The 19,964-nt window shown below is 44.0% G+C and overlaps 1 protein-coding gene across 12 annotated transcripts; it reads left to right on the top strand.

The window, feature by feature from the left end:
- The first annotated feature begins 1,881 nt into the window (after positions 1-1,881).
- CAMTA2 (calmodulin binding transcription activator 2) lies at positions 1,882-19,891 on the top strand. Of its 12 annotated transcripts, XM_074264950.1 has the most exons (24): positions 1,882-1,950; positions 3,366-3,463; positions 3,613-3,716; positions 5,953-6,020; positions 6,110-6,245; positions 6,784-6,855; positions 7,146-7,299; positions 7,658-7,792; positions 8,319-8,972; positions 9,114-9,214; positions 9,562-9,688; positions 10,909-11,043; positions 12,475-12,590; positions 13,236-13,420; positions 13,816-13,894; positions 14,118-14,340; positions 14,667-14,989; positions 16,208-16,404; positions 16,689-16,872; positions 17,638-17,709; positions 17,802-17,822; positions 18,190-18,386; positions 18,637-18,711; positions 19,047-19,891. In XM_074264950.1, the coding sequence occupies exons 2-24, from the start codon at positions 3,433-3,435 to the stop codon at positions 19,108-19,110; spliced, it is 3,453 nt and encodes a 1,150-aa protein (XP_074121051.1). In that variant the 5' UTR covers positions 1,882-1,950; positions 3,366-3,432; the 3' UTR covers positions 19,111-19,891. The 12 variants fall into 12 exon arrangements, with proteins under 12 accessions (XP_074121051.1, XP_074121044.1, XP_074121054.1 ...); XM_074264943.1 differs by having other exon boundaries at positions 8,319-9,214; XM_074264953.1 differs by having other exon boundaries at positions 8,319-9,214; positions 14,667-14,794.
- Positions 19,892-19,964: the final 73 nt, after the last annotated feature.

Below are 19,964 nucleotides of genomic sequence, written 5' to 3' on the forward strand. Positions count from 1 at the left end.
TTACACTAAAGGAATGCTAAAAAAAAAAAAAAGTCTCAACAAACAGGGTAAACTGACCAACACTTAAAAAATAACATCATAACCTATAACTCCTGTTACTAATGTGGGAAGTTGCTGCTTAAAACATTAAAACATGGGGCATATAATGGAATTATTCTTTGAAAGCTCATTTATAGCTTCTTCAACTTCTCTGAGAATAAATTATTTATGTTCATGTTTTGTTAGTTTTAGTATCTTATTCTTTCTAGAGAAAAAAAAATTCACTGTGAATGGGAATGTGGGAAAAGAGGACCTATAAATTGGTCCAACTATTTTTTTAAAATTTGAAGTTATGTGAGAAAAACTGCCTGTTTATTTATGCCCATTTCTTCAGCAACCCCACTATTTGGTTTATACTCCCCACAAAAGTTACTTATATGAAAAACCCAATGGTATAAAATACAGGAACACTATTCATGATACCAAAAAAAAAAAAAAAGTTAACTGTCCAACATTTTTGATGGCTGAATAAATTGTACATGAATGTAATGGAACTAGGAGTATGTCAGAAAGAACAATAAATATAAAGGATAGAAATAGATTTAAAATTATGCAGAGTGGATAAAGGAAAACCGTAAGACTTATGTAACAGTTATAACAGCTTTGTAAATTAATACAACAAAATTGATGTAAAAAATACTGGACAATATTGATATTAATTTAATAGTATACACATCCTTCTTTTCTTTTAGAAAATAGAAAATTGTACTTTTCAAGATAAGTCCTGAAATAAATCAATTCCATGAATTGAGGAATAAATTGTATTTAATTAAATAATCAGGTAGCAAATTTGCCACCCTGGGGGATGTCCAATGGATTTCCCAACTCCAAAACCTATGAAATAGCTTCTTGTCCCTTTAAGAAGTATAGAGGGGATGTGGCAAGGCCTGGTCATGAGATTCTGGCCGTCCTCAGCAACCTGATCGAGGAAAAAAACTTCATCCTGCGCTTTGTTCCCTTCATGCTATGCATCCCAATGGATGGGGACAAGGACATCAGAGGGCCGACTACATAATAAGATCTCAGGATAGGCCTTAAGATCTGACTCAACTCAATCTAATTGACACTACTTTGACGTTCTGACATCACTAGGGTCATTTGGGATTAACAATTTCTGTCCTCATGGAAAGTTTTTCAGCAGTTACTAAGTCCCTGTAAGTTTCAGCTACCTTAGAAATAAAAATACAAGCTTGCACTCTAATGGGGGAGGGGAGGGGCAACATACACATATTGGGGACATTCAAAAAAAGTAGCACGGTTTCACTGAGACTTTGGGACGTGCGCACAAAACACCTAAGAGACATAAAGGGTGAAGTCAGAGAAAGGGGGAGAAGAGTGGCCTCCACCTCAAGCAGAAGGTTGTGTTGGTCTGAGCCGTGAAGGAAGCATGAATTTCAGATTGTACGTTTTGGGGAAATCAGGACTATACTGTTAGTTCGTACGCACGCTACGTGAAGTCAGGGCTGAAGTCAGGGCGGATCGATTTTTAAAAAGTGGCTCAGACAAGGCAAATTAGAACCTGGTTTTGCTTTTGCTTGGGGATGGGCAGGAAAAGGGTGGTTGAAGATGTAAGTGAAGAAAACTAAAACTAGGCTTGGAGAAGAGCCCAAGAAGAAGCTTTCTTCGGTGTCTCCATCCCCACAGCTTCTCAGGGGCTTAAAAGTTCAAGCGCGCATTTGGATGAGCTCTCCTCATCTCCTTCCCCCTAGTCTCCTCAACCCAGTTCCCACTCAAGCACGAACACGTGCAGCCCAGTGCTAAAGTGAAACATCTAAGCTAGAACGCCCGCCCTTAAATGGAGGTTCCCCCCTGCGCGGTGACGTCAGACGCCGCTGTCACAGCCGGCGTGGGGGGGGGATTGCTCGGTGTGGGGGAGAATGGCCGTCGCCGCCGCCAGTGGGACCCCGGGAGGTAAGAGCCTTGGCCTCTTGCCGGCCTCCCCACCCCGCGCCAGGGGGCGCCGGTCCGCCTTGCCTGCCCCCGCGGCGGAACCCCGCCGCAGAACCCCGCGGCGCCCCACCTCTCCCTCCCGGCACTCCCTTCCTTCTCTTCTTCCTCCGCCCCCTCTCCCGCGGTAGGGGGCGCCGCTCGGCACAGTCCCCCAACGGCCACCTCTCCCGCTCCGCCTGCTGGGGGACCTGTGGCTTCCGAGCCTCCTCCTGCCCCTGGAGGGGGAGGGCGTCTCTCCCCACCCGGCTGCACCTGGGAGTCCCTGGAGGAAGCGCGAACTTCCTTGACCTCGGCTTTGGCCGCATCCCTGCTAGAGGGCCTTCACCTGGCGGGCACCTTGCACTGGTGTTCCACGATGGCACCCACGGGGGCGCGCGCCCACACACACACACACACACGCTCTGCCACGGTCGGGTCTTGTCACCCTTCCCCAGCCCCGCGCAGCTCGGGGACCATTGCCCCAGCCCCGTTACCCCAGCCCAGTCCGAGCCGAGATCTCCCGGCCGCCTCCCCTCGCTTCTCGGAAAGGTGGGGCTCTGGCCCTTAGTGGAGAGTCTGGTGAGACGTGAAGCCAAGGCTGCTCCTGTGCGGGATGGGAGGTTCCGTTTGGGATGGGACAGAGCAGCCAGGCTGTGGGAAAGAGACGGCGCGAGGTCTGGGAGGCAGCGCGGAGGAGCTGAACGAGTCCCAGCATCTCTCCAGGGCTCCAGTGGCATTTGAGAAAGTCTTCAGTGAGGTCCTTCATTTAGAAACTGCAAAAGGAGGGGACATTGTCGGAGGCACCGAAGTATTCTACCCTCAGCTTCTCCCTGTCCAGAGGTCCAACATTCAGGTCCCCAGACCATTCTTCGGGACATTTTCTGCTTCAGGGTTATATGGCCCCCAAAGGCCCGGGTTTTCTCAGTCTTGTGAAGGACACAATTCTGGTTTATTTCCCCCACTTCCCTTAGCCCTCATGTTTAGTTGCCATCCCCTGGCTCTTTACAATGCAGTGGAAAGGGGGCTGGCTTGAAAGACACTCTGTCAGGAACTGGCTAGTTTAACATGCCTCTTCAGGCCTCAGTAATTTCAACTAGAAAATGAGGGAGTTTTAGATTTCTGAAGTCTTTTCTAGCTCTAAATCTGTTTCTCTATAACTTAGTTCCCTTATCCTTATCCTCCAAGTTATCCCTTTTTTTATACAGTTTGGTTCCCATTCCAAATCTTTCTGTTTTTCCAGTCCTCTCTATATTCCTTTCCTGAAGCTATTCTTCAGAACTCTCCACCCCCAGTCTTTCCCCCTCAAGAACTACAACTTCCCAAGGACTGTGTTCTTTTCTTTGGTGGGGTAAGAAGGAGGAAGATGCTGAGTATGAGCCCGCTTTATCTTCTTCCAGGACATATGTTTCCTCTTCCTGGCCCATCAGGCAGAGGGTGACCTTGTCATTTGGAGCTACCTTCACCATGAATAACAAGGATACCACTGAAGTTGCTGGTGAGTTCTCTGTTGCTCTCCCTCTCTCCCCGCCCAATGCACCAGCTTTCAAAATTTTAGGGTTGAAAGGAACTTTGTCAGTCCTTTAGATTCATTTTTCTCATTCTCTAGTAAGAGGACATTGACTCCTATTTTCCGATTCTTTTCAGAGAACAGCCATCACCTGAAGATCTTTCTCCCCAAAAAGTTATTGGAATGTCTTCCCAGATGCCCCCTACTGCCTCCTGAACGGCTACGATGGAACACAAATGAGGTTCCCAAGGATGCTATATAGACAAGGGTGGGAGGAAAGGCTTTTGTCCTTGATATAGAAGGCCTGATATAGGTCAGAAGAGGGGAATGGCTTAATTTTGTTTTTGACAGGTATGTGTGTCTTGGTATCCATACACCAGTGGTCCTCAAACTTTTTAAACAGGGGCCAGTTCACTGTCCCTGAGACTGTGGGAGGGCCGGACTATAGTAAAAAAAAAACCTCACACTCTGTCTCCGCCCCTCAGCCCATTTGCCATAACCCATCCGCCTGCATAAACATCATCAGTGGGCCGCATCTGGCCTGCAGGCCATAGTTTGAGAACCCCTGCCATATATCAATCAGCAATTAAGTGATTAACCACCTACAGCACTTAGGGCACCCTATCAAGCTTATAGTTAGCTAAAGAAACAACTAACTAAAATTAAAAACTAAAATTTTATTTCAGTTATATAACTATACCATAAACTCCTTGAAGGCAGGAACCCTCAACTATCCAATGTAGTACTGTGAGTACCATGAAGATAAAAGAACTCAAAAACTCTTCATTGGTTTGATGGGTTGATTTGGTATAAAAACATAATTTAGTTATCCATAGTTGATCAGTGTCAATAATACAGATAATAGGTGCTATGGGGTATCACAGGATGGAGAGATGGTTGTAATTTGGGCTGGTGAGGGAAAGGCAACGTGGTGTAATTAAAAGAATACTATATTTGTACACAGAAGCTCTGGGTTTACGAGCCTTGGTTTATTCATTTATAAAATGACGAGATTGGATTAGATGGCTTCTGTAACCTCTAAGGTTTAATAGAATATAAGCTTCTGAAGGCATAAGACTGTTACATTTTTTTTCCTTCATAGCCCATGTTCCCTCTATTAAAGCCAGAAAATAATTTAAATTTTGGTTTTTCATACCACTATTAAGTTTTATTTTTTCTAGTCATGTATTTACATGCAGAATGAAGTTACTCAAAGATTCATTGTAATTTAAACTTTATTTAAATGAGAAAGTATTGCGACTTAAAGGATGGGCAGAATTCACACAGGTTAAGGATTTGTATGTTTGTTTTTCAGTAACAGGCCACTTCAGAAAGCCATATATGTGATGGACATTTTTTTTTATCATTATAGTTATTAATTGATCTAATTGTAATATGATTCCTGGGAGCAATTACATAGCTGTAGTGGCAGGCTGATGATTAGGCTCTAGTAACCTAAGAGTCCTAGCTTAGAGAGCAAGGCATTGTTTTGTTAATCTTAGCTGCATTTGGCCAAAGACCTCATGTTGGATACCCAGAAAATGGATGAAAAGATGAGAAACATCCAAATGAGGGAATCATCATGAGTTGAATTGGAAGCTAGACTACTTTGCATTTGTGTGGCTAGGATGAATAGTTGATCATGTGAAGAAACAAAGGTAGATTAGGTTGGAGAAGAAGATTAGGGGAATATTGTATGTGTGTTGGAATTGGGGGTGTGGAAGGAAAGAATTCTTGAATGCAAGACCAAGAAATTTGGACTTTACCTGTTATGTAGTGAGAAGCTGTTTATATGTTTTTGAACAGATGGAATAAGAAGCATGACATGAGAGTGATAAAAGATTATTAATCTGATAATAGGAAGAAAAACCAGTTGATAGGGAGAAAAGAATTTCAGTAATTCCAAATTTGAGATGATAAAGACCTGAACTAGGGTGGAGGCAGTGGGAATGGAAAGTATCTAGTGGAAGAAAAAGATCAGATTTTTGTTGTTGACTCAAACGAGTCAGGGAAAATAAATAGCTTTTGGAAAATCTCACTTAGTTTGTGTTGGAAAATGAACATAAGGAGGTGTTAGGATGCTCTTGATCATGTCAGTGACAGAATAAAGAAGTATCTCTCATGCATTTACAAGGCAAAAAAAAAAAAAAAAAGGAAAATCTCACTTAGCCCTTCTGTGAAAAGCTCCTGGGGAAAAAAGAGAGGGTCATAGTTTTTTTTGTGTCAAGTCAGAGAAAATAGAGCTTCTGAGTTTCCTTTTGGCTGTTATTAAGAGACAGTCAAGCCTTAACAGGGCCTATTCCTGGGACATTCCCTCCAGCATCCAGAACTTGGTAGTGAATAAGCCTTTTGAGTTTTGACATGCCAAAAAAGAGTAAGAATAGGAACTTGAAAAGAAAAACTATAAAATGAAAGGATCAGAGAAAAAATAAGGAGGAGGAAGAAAACAGGATGAACATTTTTTTTTTCCCTCATAGGAGATTGCCTCTTACTTAATCACCTTTGAGAAGCATGATGAGTGGCTATCCTGTTCCCCAAAGACCAGGTAAGGGGACATGGAAGAGATTATTAAGTCTAAGGACAAAGGATTCCAGTGCTTGCTTTACCTAGTTACTTTCTTCTGTGCTTCTCTAGGCCTCAGAATGGCTCCATCATCCTCTATAATCGAAAGAAGGTAAAGTACCGAAAAGATGGCTACTGCTGGAAGAAGCGGAAGGATGGAAAGACCACTCGAGAGGACCACATGAAACTTAAGGTGCAGGGCATGGAGGTAGGGGAAGATCCTTAGAGTTTGAAGTCCTGTTCTTCCTCTGCTTTAGTTTTTAATCATTCATGCTTTGCCTCCCTTCCTAAAATCCAAGTGTTACTATAGTTACCTCTCCCAGCCACAATCTTAGGTCAACCATCTCACTTCTTGGGCTGTAAACTGGTTCTCCATTTCTTTCAGTAACCCAGTTGTCTGGCCCTCCACTTTGTTTCTCACTGGGACTCATCCATGTCCTAGTTCCTCAGATGCTTTCTTTATAAATCTTTGTATGTGGTCTGAGTCCCAAATCTTAGCTTTTATCATTCCTCCTTTTTTCAATGTTCTAATACCTATGTCATGGATGTTCCTAGAAGATTCTACTTTGAAAGTACTGAATACTTAACGCCCTTCTTTTTTTTTTCATCTCCTTAACTCTATGCTATTTGGGTTTGGGGATACCTAGGTTAATGGGGGTGACTCATGGGGGAGATGAATTATTTGAGAGGGACTAAAGAGAAGAGGAGGTGGGAAGCAGCCTTCCCCTCCAACTATCTCTTGGCAGTGTCTCTATGGCTGCTATGTTCACTCCTCCATTGTTCCCACATTCCATCGGCGCTGTTACTGGCTGCTACAGGTATTGAGGGGATTGGGGAATCAGATTCTTGGGAGGGAGGGAAGAGAGAAAAGGCTGGGCTCTGAGAGAGGAAAGAAGTTGAGTTAGAGTAAAGAGGGTAATGCACTTAGAAGGCCAAACACCTGGGTATTTGGGAGGAATGGGAATTTATGAGGGAGGAATAAAAGCTAAAAAGCTGCTGAGGGAGGTGGAGAAGAATAGAATTCTGGGAAGGGAACTAAGTACTAAGGGGCGGAACATCTAGGTCCCAGTGTCTACTGGCACCCTGTGTCTACCATTACTGCCCTCAGAACCCTGACATCGTCCTTGTGCACTACCTGAATGTCCCTGCCCTAGAAGATTGTGGGAAGGGCTGTGGCCCCATCCTTTGTTCCATCAGCAACGATCGAAGGGAATGGCTCAAGTGGTCCAGGGAGGAGCTGGTGGGGCAACTGAAGCCCATGTGTAAGAACCCCAGAGTAAAAGTGGGTCTCAGGGTACCCTCACAGAAGCCAGGATGACTTTTAGGTGCCTCTGAAGTGACCAGCTCTCTATAGCTAGTGAGGAAATTTGATCCCTTTGCTCTTGGGAGCTGAAATGCTGGTGGATTCTCAAGGCCTTATAATGCAGAAGTGGTGGGGAAAAGGGAAAGATAGAAATTACATATCCCAGGAAAGCTCAGAACAGAAACTTTTCCTAGGCTACTAGTCCCATAGCATCATGGGAGTTGTAGTCCAGTGAGGGAGAAAGGGATAACAGGGGGAATTTAGGGACTGGATTTTCTTAGGTTCACACAGCAGGCCCTCCCTCCTCCCCTTTTCAGTTCATGGCATCAAGTGGAGCTGTGGGAATGGGGCAGGTGAGTTCTCAGTGGAACAGCTGGTGCAGCAGATTCTGGATACCCACCAGGCCAAGCCCTTGCCCCGTACCCATGCCTGCCTCTGCAGCGGAGGGCTCGGTTAGTGATGATACCCGAGGGCTCCTTCTGACTCTGACTTCTATTCCCCACTGGGGACAAAAACATCTTTTATATTTGTTTGCATGCTAATTTATATATATTTTGCACATTCTTTCCTAACAGTCCAGTAGGACTGAGGACTTATTCCTCAGGGCCCCATCTTTTCTTCCAGAAATACCTTCCCAGGCTTTAGGCCAGTTTCTTACTGTATCATTTATCGTTGTGACTCCCTCCCTCAATCTTTGTGCACTATTTAAGTATAGGCGTCAGCTCACTGCCTTTTTTCTTTCTCTCCACCAGCCTGTTTCCTTTCCCCTAGAAACCCTACAATTCCCTGTGTTCTTCTCCTTGCAGTACCTGTCCAGCCAGAATTTGTGGCATCTCTGCTGCCCCAATGGCCATAAGCATTATTACACATCTATCTATATTGGGGTCTTAATGGATAAAAAGTATCTACTGGAGAGTAATTGCAAAGTTGTCTTACTCTACTCCTTTTCTTTCTTTTCTACCCCATTCTTCACTACAGGTTCCACGGGGACCCTACCCCACAAGTGCAGCAACACCAAGCACCGAATCATCTCTCCTAAAATTGAGCCTCGGACCTTGGCCATACCCCCAATCCCACCTCCAAGACCCCCTGAGCCCCTTCCACAGGCTGTTCCACCCCTTACTGAATCCTCTGAGCTCCCCAAGGTTGATACTTCACCCTCTTCCTCCTCTTCCTCCTCTTCTTCTGGTTTTGCTGAACCTTCTGAGATTAGCCTCAGATCTCCAGTAACTCCAGGAGGATTGCCCCGGGGAGGACCTGCTCTCCTCCTGCTGACAGGTTTAGAGCAGCTCACTGGGGGTTTAACTCCTAGCAGGCACTTGGCTTCTCAGCCTGAGTTTGGGCCCTCCCTGGGCCTGGCCCTGGTGCTAAGCCCTCAGCCTCCTGCCCCAGCTGGCCCTCCCAGTCCTGCCTTTGATCCTGATCGATTTTTCAACAATCCCAGTCAAGGCCAGACTTATGGGGGTGGGCTAGGGGTGAGTTCTAATTTCCCTGAGGTGAAGGCAATCAGAACACCTTGCATAGCCCTGGAACCTGCTGCTGCTCTGGAGCCTGTGACATCTAATCAAGGGACAACTCCTAAGTCTGGAGAAGGAAAAGAAGGAAACCGATTCTTTATCCAAGATGATGCAGGTGGGATGGGAACTGGGCCTGCCACAGTCTCCTCATCTCCATCCATAGAGCCATCAGTCCGACCTGGAAGAGGTGAAGGGCTGTTTGGAGGACCAGGGGGGACCAGTGAACTAGAAACTTTCAGCTTGTCTTCCTTCCCAGACCTCATGGGGGATCTGATCAGTGAAGAGGCTCCAAGTGCTCCTGGCCCACCATCTCTTAGCATTATCACTGACTTCTCTCCTGAGTGGTCCTATCCAGAGGTAAGTATCATATTTTTTCAACATTTACCCTCAATATTTACTGTCCTAGTCCTATTTTGAGTTTTACCTTAAACCTAAGTTACCACAGTAACTATAGCCATATTTCCCTTGTAGTCTATGATCTAGATTCTGTAACTTCCCTCAAATTTTTAAGTCATGTGGCCCCTCTTGTTTTCCATGTTCCTTCTTCCTCAATTATCTTACCATATACAGCATATCCCAAAAGTCTTGGTATATTTTTTAACTTAACTATATTGGAACCCTTTGGGATGTCCTGTGTATTATTCAGAGGGTATTCCCAATTTCGGTTACTGTCTATTTAGATGAGACTATTTACTTGTTCACAGGGTGGGGTCAAGGTATTGATCACAGGCCCTTGGACAGAGGTCTCAGAGCGTTATTCTTGTGTCTTCGACCACATCCTTGTGCCAGCCTCACTTGTCCAGGCTGGTGTCCTGCGCTGCTATTGTCCTGGTATGAAAGAGTGGAAAGCACTGATAAGATATGGGGAGATAGTCTTTAGATGCAAGCTTCAACCATTAATGAAGGCTGGGGACTTAATAGGGAAGAACCAGAAGGTCACCAAAGTTATGGCTTAATCTAGTCTCTAGTGTTTTCTCCAGAGTAACCAGGACTAAGGAGGCAATATGGGGCAGTAAAATGAATCCTGGACTTGGAGTTAGATTTGGCTTCCAGTTTCAGTTGTTCTTATTCATTGTGTGCCTTAGGCAAGTCATTTAACTTATCTGAACCTTATTTTGTATTGTCTGGTCTCTTTATACATGTATGGAGTTAAGGGGTCTGTCAAATTTAATCCAAGGTACAAAAAGAGAAAAGGTTTAGGGCTCTGAGAGATGGAAATGGATAGTGGAAAACACTCAAAAGACCTGGGTTCAAATCCTAGCTCTACTACTTACTAGTTATATGATTATAGGCAAGTAATTTTCTCTTACATGACATACAAATGATTCTTACCACTACTGAATTCACATGATGGTTGGGCTTTTCATTCTATAAAGCACTATATAGATTGAATCACTATTTTTATTACTGATTTCAATCCCAGGATGCTAAAATGAACCCTGGCCTCATAGCCCAGACCCATTGCTAAGAGACATCCTATTCTAATATGCCTATCAACCAGGATCAGAGAAAAACTTCAATGATTTCATCCCTGATAAACAGGAAGATGCAGTTTCTAAAACAATCAAGGAATCATAGGAATGACCCACCTATTCACACTTGTGTTGTATGTTCCACTCCTTCCATACCACACTATCTTGTGAGCCTGGAGGTATAGAGATGAAAAGAATAGAGCTTCCAGTCAGGACCTTAAGTTTTACACTCAAATGGCCATGAGAATAGCCAAGTCATAAGCCAAACTAGACTCCATTCCTTGAAAACTTTTTCCTCTTTTACTCAGTAGTTAAGATAGATGATAATGAGGGGAGAAAACAGTGGGATCTCTTCACCAGTCAAGGTGTAGAGAGTTCAGACTTTATCTGGCCAAACACTTGGAGTCACCATTGCCAAGGAGCACATTTCTCCAAACATCCAGGTTTTTGGCATCCTCTGGAAGATGTAAAGCAAGAGTATGGGCAGGATAAGGTCTCAGGACTTTGCTTCAGGTCTCTGAAGTTGCTTCTCAGTAAAAGAAATTGACATTCTTCTCCCTCTCCCTTTGTCTTCTCTAGCTCATGAGGCAGGGTTGGTATCTCTTCAGGTGGCAGGAGAAGAGGGCCCACTCTCTGCCTCTGTGCTCTTTGAGTACCGTGCTCGACGGTTTTTAGCTCTTCCCAGCACACCACTTGACTGGCTGTCCTTAGATGGTAAGTACCTAATCCCACCAAACGCAATTATACATTCCTGTAATCCCTGTAGCTAATTGGTTTCCATTTCTTTGAGGGAGTTGGTTGGAAATCTAGTCTGTAAGTCAATAAGCAATTCTATGCCAGATAGTTTGTATCCACAAGGAACTCACAATCTAATAGGGAAGACAAGATTCAAACAACTTTGTACAAAACAAGTCATGTACAGGATAAATGGGAAATGAATATTCAACAGAGGGTTTGGGAAAGACTTCTGTAGAAGGTGAGATTTTAGTTAGAACTTGAAGGAAGACAGAGAGGACTCCAGGCATAGGAGACAGTAAAAATCCCTAGGGCTGAGAGATGGAGTTACTTTTTCCAGGAACAGGAAAGAGATCAGTGTCACTGGATTGAAAAGAGGTAGATGGCTAAGTTATAAAAGACTTTGAACAAGTAGAGAATTTTATAATTCATCCTGGAGGTGATAGAGAGCCACTGGAATTTATTTAAAATTTGGAGGATTAGGAGGAATATAAACCTGTGCTTAAGAAAATTACTTTTGCAGAGTTCTCTAGCTTCTAGCTCTCCAGTTATGTCCAGGGCCTAGTTCTTATTTTTACTTGATCTATAACAACTTTCTTCTTTACCTTTTCTTTCCCAGATTTCTTATACTCCATCTCTAAGCCCTGAAGCTTTTTCTGTTTCCTTCTCTGGGTTTTGGCTATTCCTGTCCGAGAACGTCCTTGGGGCCTAATGCTTAGGTTATCTGTCTTCCTTCAAAGTTTTTCAAAGTTCCTCTATATTCTTTGTCTTGGTGTTTTGGTTTGGTTTTTTTTTTTCATCTCTTTTTTCCCTCTTCAGCCATCTTATAGGAAAAGAAAGCTATAATGTAATATAGTGAACAATAGTGAGCCTGAAGTCTGGAGATGTGCCCCCAAGGTCCAAATTATCCATATAATAGTTGTGTGATGTTGGCCTTCTTTCCCTCTTTGTAAAATGGTGCAGACGACAGCATTGTTGTGAAAAAATTTTATGAACATTAATATGTTTTTTTAAACAACCTATCATCATTGTTTGTGCCCCATCCTGACAGCTTTTTTCTGGTGAAATTCTCAATGTTAAAAATTTTAGAAATTCCTATAGCCAAAGCACTGGCTTTGGAGTCAAAGTTCAAGTTTTTACTTTCTGACACCCCTGTGAACAAATTAGGAGAGATTTCCAAAACTCATTACCCAACCTTTGCCATTCTCTCTGTATTATCATGTAAATTGATTTGGGATCTAGATGTTCAAATTGTATTCTGAGTCAGGGTCTCTAGTTCAGGTTTGAAGAAAATATCTTTCTTTTTGAGTATTCTTTTCCTCTTAGATCTTGGGATACTTCTCATTTCCGGTGTTTGAACATTTGTTTCCATTGTTTCCAACTCAATCTCCTATTCCTTTCCCCTACAAGACAACCAATTCCGGATGTCCATACTGGAGCGACTAGAGCAGATGGAAAAACGGATGGCAGAAATGGCAGCAGCTGGACAGGCTCCTCCCCCAGCTCCTGACCCTCACCCAGTGCAGGTATTTGGAGAGAGGGAAAATGCCACACCTCCCATAAGCAAGCAGCTGTGGTGTTTGACCCTCCTTACTTTTCTTCCTTCCTCTGACCTCTTTAACTTGGTTCCCCTTTTCTCTTCCCAGTATACCATATCTCCCAACACTACCTTCTCTTCCAAGGATAGCTATTGTGGGTGCCATTGTGGCATGCCTACTTCCTCCAACTTTTTCTGTTCTAGAAAGGGGGAGAAACTGGGGAAGGAAACAGGATGATCTTAAAAGATCTAGTGGTCCTGATTTATACCAGTGAACTGGAAACTATATGGCACTATTTTAGGGACAAAGATACCTAGATGCCTAACCAGAATGGTCTGGAAAGAACTAAAAGGCAGGAGGCCTGATTTCTAGAGGGAAGTGGAGACTAAAGATAGAATTGGAAAATGGAAGTAGGAGAAGAATATTTGGGTCTCAGTAGGTGAATTTAACAGTAGGATTAAGGCTGTTTGAAGACTATGGGAGAAAATGTTTGGGTGCCTGAGGCAGGAGGCAGGGTTAGTGAGCACTAGGATAAATTACTGCCAGTAGAAGACAAGATACCTGGGCCCCTAAAGTTAGCAGAAGCCAAGAGACCAAAACCTAGGCCTTTGGATGAGGTTGTGTGTATTACAGGGAGGTGTCCTGGGGCCTGGGTTTGAGGCCCGTGTGGTGGTCCTAGTAGAACGTATGATCCCTCGTTATGGCTGGCGGGGCCCTGATCACCTGGTACACGGGGGACCCTTCCGGGGTATGAGTCTCCTTCACCTGGCAGCAGCCCAGGGCTATGCTCGCCTCATTGAGACCCTGAGCCAGTGGAGGTGAGTACAGGTTGGGAAGGGAAAGGGTGGGGAGTGGGTTGGAAGGTGGAGGCCAGAATAGTAGTTCCAGGGTCAGATAGAAATCAGTAAAGTGGGGGGCGGGGTTATTATAGGTAAACAATATGGGATTGAGGAGAGGTTAGAAATTGGGAGCCAAGAAAATATAGATGTCCTTGGCCTTGTCTCCTAGGCCTAAAGTACTCCATAACCTATTAATTTCTTAAGGTTTCTTGACCCTATTCATACCCTCACCCTGACTTGCCCTTCTAGATGTCTTGACCTCTGGTCCCTCATCTCCTTGATGTCTGCCCCTTTTAGTCCAATCTCAACTTGGATTTACCCTCTTGTGCTCTGATTAGCTTCCTTTATTCCTGTCCTTCTCTTGCCACCTCCAGGACTATGGAGGCAGAAAGCCTGGACTTGGAACAAGAGGTGGATCCACTTAATGTGGATCATTTCTCCTGCACTCCTTTGGTAAGGAGACAAGATTCATGATCCCTCAGTGGCTACTGAAACTGGGGTAGGTGGGTGGTCAGAGGGGAAAGAGTAAGGACACTTAAATCCTTTGAGAGGAACAGAGATAAAGGGATGTGGAGATAAAGTCATAGACTGAATGGTTGACTTCTTAGGGGAAGGATAAAGGTATTGTGTCTAGCCTTTACTGTCTATTCTTCCATCCCAACCCTCTCTTCCCTAGATGTGGGCCTGTGCCCTAGGTCACCTAGAAGCGGCTGTTCTCCTTTTCCAATGGAACCGCCAGGCATTGAACATCCCTGATTCTCTTGGCCGACTACCCCTGTTTGTGGCACATTCCCGGGGGCATGTACAACTTGCCCGATGTCTAGAAGAGCTACAGAGAAAGGAAGTTCCAGTTGAGCCCCTACCTACCCCTTTACTGTCTTCTGCTAGTTCTGACACTGGTGAGGATATTGACAGGAAACAGGAAAGAAAAAAGTAAGGGGAATCAAGGAATGGATTTGAGAAATGTGAGAGGAGAGGGAAGCTTTGGGGTGGGAAGTAGCTTAGAGGAAGAGAGATAGGATGGAGGGGAAAAACAATTGCAGCCATAAGGGTAGAAAATAAAAGAGGTAGTCTAGAAACAGGGAGTAATAGTAGGATGTAACCATTAGGTGAAAAGGGTAAAAGATGTAGGAGGAACTAGTAGGGCTACTTTGGATGGCACTTACTTTGATTATAAATAACTTTTTGAATTGCTGAATCTTTCCCTTTTCTCCCACCCTTTTAGGTCTGCACAGTGTCTCCTCATCTTCAGAGTTGTCAGATGGCATGTTCTCTGTCACTTCAGCCTGTTCTAGTGCCCCAGACAGCAGTCCCCCTCCTGCTCCTTTGCCTACTTTGGAGGAAGCCACTGAGGTGACACAGCCAGGCCAGTCTTCTCATGGTCTCTCCAAAACTCCCAACCTAGTCATGGAGTATAAGGCCAGTAACTCACAGGGACTTCCCTCACCTCCCTCTGTGAGTGAGGACTCCACAGTAGAGGCTCCAATCCCAGGTTATGGGGCCAGTTCAAAAGAAGTTGATTGCCATCAGGCTGTGGACATAATACAGGTATTTATCAAACTGTCTAGGGAGTGAGGATTTCAGGATACTTGTGAATGAAGGTGGAAGAGAAGAGGTTAGAAAAAGCAGGGAGAGAATCCTAGAGAATCTATGAAAAGACCAAAAGTTTCTTTTCTAGAGTGGTTTGGTCCTGGAAGGCATTAGGGTGGACAAAGTTGACCCATGTTTTTTCAGTACCCGTGAATCTTACCTAATAAATTGGACAGTGATATGCTTACACTAAAAACTTATAAACTCCTGAGAATGAAAGAATATATTTTTTATTTGTCTCATCATATGTATTTAATATTATATGTATTGTACTATGTTCTGTTCTAAGATACGCCTAACCCTTGAAGTGCTTACACTCTAATTGGGAAGGACATTCCCATAAAAAATTTAAAATTAAATAAAAGAATGGTAGTATATGCTTAGTGTCAAGTGTAGAATATTGATAGTGGATTCACAGAACGAGTAGTGATCAAGAGCAGGCTGAGAAAGGCTTCCTAGAAGACATGGTAGAACCTGAGCTGGACCTTTAAAGAAGGATTACACTTAAGGGAAGAGAAGGGGGTGAAAAGATTTAAGACAGAAAAGTAGTTTGAGCAAAGGCAGCAATAAACATGGGATAATGAGTAGATTAATTTGGCTGGAGTAGAGTCTTTGTAGGGAAAAAGTAGGTAGGAGATGGAGAGGCAGTTTATAGTCTTTAATATGAGGCCAAGGAGTTTGAACTTCATTCCTAGAATGTGTTTATCTCTCCAGGAAGATTATAAATCCCCCAAGGACAGAGAAATTTTCATTCACTTTTTGTCTTCCCCTTAGTGCCTGTTGTTTAGTCTCATCTGACTTAATGTTAATGCTGTCCATGGAGTTCTCTTGGCAAAGATACTGGAGTGGTTTGCCACTTCTTCCTCTAGTGGATTAAGGCATACAGAGGTTGTGACTTGCCTAAGATCACACAGCTAGTAAGAGTCTGAGGCTGGATTTTGAACTTTTCCAAGCCCTACCCTCTGAGCCATCTAGCACTGGGCTATAATAGTAATTCAGTAAGTATTCTAACATGATAAGAGAAGTTAGGGAATTAGGAAGAAAGGTTTAGTGGGGCTTCAGCCAATGGCAGTGAAATAGGACTAATAGAAATAGGACTAATGCTCAATTATTTATAAGGCATAATGAGGACCCACCATAATGATGAGTGGGATCTTTTGTTATGTTTTCTACCAGGTGGACATGATCTCTTTGGCCAATCAGATTGTTGAGGCAACACCAGACCGGATTAAACAGGAAGACTTTGGAGTTGAGCCTGAGGCTGAAGGCCCTCTTCAAGAAAAGACTGGAGCCATGGGGCTCAGTGAGACTATGTCTTGGCTGGCTAGTTACCTGGAGAATGTGGACCATCTCCCTAGCCTCACCCAGCACAGGTGACCACACTCAGGATGGATCCTCTGTCCATTTCTCCTACAACTGGACAAAGAGGAAACAGGGCCCTACTAGCCTGTGACCCAGGGACTTTGGGTAGAGTAGATATAATCTCTGGTATCCAGTCTAGAAAAGGACTCAACCTTGCCCACAATTCTAGACTCCTGAAGAGCAATTAGCTCTTTAAACTCAATTATCAGGCTGTATCTCTCCACAGAAACTCCTGGGATGGAAAGGAAAGGGTGGTAGCGCTTTAATACCTTTCTTTCTCTGCTCCCTGAAACAGCAAGCTACCCTTTGAAGGGGGTCACCTGACTGCTCCCCCTGCCCCATCTTGGGCAGAGTTCCTTGGGGCCTCAGCTAATGGGAAAATGGAAAATGACTTTGCACTTCTAACGCTCTCTGATCATGAGCAGCGGGAGCTGTATGAAGCAGGCCGTGTCATCCAGACTCCCTTCCGCAAGTACAAGGTTGAGGGGAAATTAGAGGTGCAGCACATTGTTACAGTGTTAGGAATCAAGACATAGAAAGGGGAGGGGCAGATAGCAGATACTTCCCTCATTAATTATCCTATGGATTATAAAGAGTGCTAGGTGATATTTGACATAATGGATTGGAATAAAGTGAGATATGGCTTCTGGGAGTATATGACTAAGGTCATTTAATGAGTAAAAGGAAGAAATGGGTGCCAGAGAGAAAGAACAGAGTGGAGATCAGTTACTGAGTTTATGGTTCAAGAGTAAATATAAGAAAGGAAGGGCATTTCAAATGTGGGCCCTGAGAACTAATTCTGCATTCAACATCATTCCTATTATTGATTCCGATAGAAATATTCCAATTTTCTGGAAATAAGATACAAAGTCCCAAAAGATGTGAGATTTGAAGGGCATAGGAAAAGAGAGTACTCAAGGAAAAGCCAGTAGATAAAAACTCAGTGTGATAATAATTATTAGTATGTGGTAAAGTATATATTAGGTTTATAGGCCTATGCAACTCAGAGGGACAAGTCTTAGATGGGTTCTGGGATGAGAAGATTGTACTGGAGCCCAGAATTGTTAATTATGGTAGGATAATTAGGTTCCAGACACAGGCCAAGTCAAGGAAGCAAGATTATTGAAAGGACTATAAGACAGGTCTATGAACGTTGAATGTAGTGGGGAATCATGGTTGTCCCTGGGGGGAAATGTTAGGGACTGAGGATCTTCAAGTTTTTCCTTGCTCCACCCATTCCCAAGGGCCATCGACTTAAGGAGCAGCAGGAGATAGCAGCAGCTGTGATCCAGCGCTGTTACCGAAAGTACAAGCAGGTAAGATATACCACCCCACCTCCAAATACTTACTGTTTCCTGAGCACCTCCTTGGCTTTTTTTTGCTCTAATTCCACTTCTTTTCCCACAAGCTAACATGGATTGCACTTAAGGTAATTAAGTGAGTATTTTATTTGGGAGTAAGGAGCATGCATATCAGAGGAAGGATGTATCTCTTCTCATGAAGAGGCCTGTAGTGAGAACAGGCCTCTTAAGTTCTCTGCCTTTTTGGAGACTCACCTAGAGTAAATAAATAACTATGGAATACAATGTCTTCATATACTGCCTCAAATACTTAGTAGTTATATGATTACAACTTCAGAATTTCTGTTTCATGCTGTAACATAGATATAATATGTACATTAAGTTTCTCAAAATGGTTTTAAGGAAGGTGCTTTTCAAACCTTAAAACATTATATAAATGTTGTTTTCTCTCTTTTGATCATGTTTGGTCTCCATTCCCTGAATTCTGTCCTCCAGTTTGCACTCTATAAGAAGATGACCCAAGCAGCCATCCTGATCCAGAGCAAATTTCGAAGTTATTATGAACAGAAGAGATTTCAGCAGAGTAGACGGGCTGCTGTACTAATTCAACAGCACTACCGTTCCTATCGATGCAGACCTGGACCCTACCACCGCCCTTCTGGGCCTTCAGGACCTCTGCCTCCTCGTGGCAAGTATGTTCTTGAGCTATGACGGCTTCCAGACTGCACAGAAAACTGCTGCCTTATATGTACCCCACTTCCCTCTTCTCTCCACTGTAATTGTCAGAATTGTCTTCTTTATACCTAAAAGTTCCCTATCTGAGCTGTCTTTACTCTCACTTACCTTCCCCTTTCCTATACAATTTTCTTAGGGAGGTGGGACTGAAGAGGAACCTGTACAGTCTCCTTTATCTTGTTAGCATCCCCTTCTCTCTCCTTCCAGAGGCTCCTTCCTTACCAAGAAGCAGGATCAGGCAGCTAGGAAAATTATTCGTTTCCTGAGGCGTTGTCAACATAGGTACCTGGCCCTCTTTAACTACTTTATTTCCCCATTAATGTTCAATTCCTTTGCTCCTCCCATTGATTCCTCCAATCATTTCCTTCTTTTTAAAATGCATTTAGTAATTTGTTTTTCCCCAATTATATGTAAAAACAATCTTTAACATTTATTTTTAAAACTTTTTGAGTTCCAAATTCTCTCCCTCCATCCCTATTACCTTTCATTGAGAAGGCAAGCGATTTGATACAGTTTATACTTTTACTGTCATGCGAAACATTTTCATATTCATCACCAATCATTTCCTTCTAAGACCCTATATTACTGTTTAACTTCTTTTTCTCTCTCCCCAACAGGATGAAGGAACTGAAGCAAAGCCAGGAGGTAGAAGGTCTTTCCCAACCTGAAATGAGCACCTGACCACTCCCTCCCACTACCTTGAGAAAGGGTGGTTTTTACAGGGATAAGATTCCTTGTTGGAATAGGAAACAACTTCCCTCCAAAACTCCATAGAGCCTCTTCCTCTTAGACCTCATAGACCCTCCTCTTAGCCTCTGGAAAGTGTTTGTTTCCTCCCCCTTCCTTCTAGTATACCTGTTTCTTCAGCCTTCTCCTTCCCCCATTTTTACTGGTCCTGGCCTTTAGTCTGACCCGTACCTTACTCTTCAGCTGTGATCTGTCAGAGCCCTGTCTGCAGCTCTCATACCCATGAAGGGCTTCCTCCTTTGCCTGCCTGCCTGCCTGCCTTACATGGTTCTTTCACCAATCAGCCTCTGCTGTCTCCCCCGTCTCCCACATCTGCTGCTTCCCCTGTCTGTCCGTCTCCCACGTCTCATCCCAGTCACTCACATTTCTGATCCCTGGAGAAGTCTTGGCATGATTCTTTTGTCTCGGCGCCTGTCCTATTACGGATCCTGATTCTCCTCTTTCTGCCCCTCCCCCCAAGCTCCCTCCTGTTGATCAAGGGGTAGAAAGGGAGAATGGGAGAGGTGTAAATAACCAGTGAAGGGCATTATTGTACGGAACTGTGAGGAATGGGATGGGGGGCCTGCATGGGCCAATTGCTCCCCCACCCCGGGGTCAAAAAGGGTGAGGGGGATGTCTCCTCCTTATCTCCACCCCATTGCCCAGGTGGTCACCGTGTTAAGTGTGCATGGGCCTGGTTTGTACAACTTGCTATTAAAACATCGCTGCAACCGTCCGACTCCTGCTTTTGTTTGAGGGGAGGAGGAGGCAGGACCGGGCCTCTCCCAACCACTGCAAATCTGTGTAAC

This window comes from Sminthopsis crassicaudata, chromosome 4 (assembly GCF_048593235.1).
Source record: "Sminthopsis crassicaudata isolate SCR6 chromosome 4, ASM4859323v1, whole genome shotgun sequence".
Taxonomy (NCBI): Eukaryota; Metazoa; Chordata; class Mammalia; order Dasyuromorphia; family Dasyuridae; genus Sminthopsis; species Sminthopsis crassicaudata.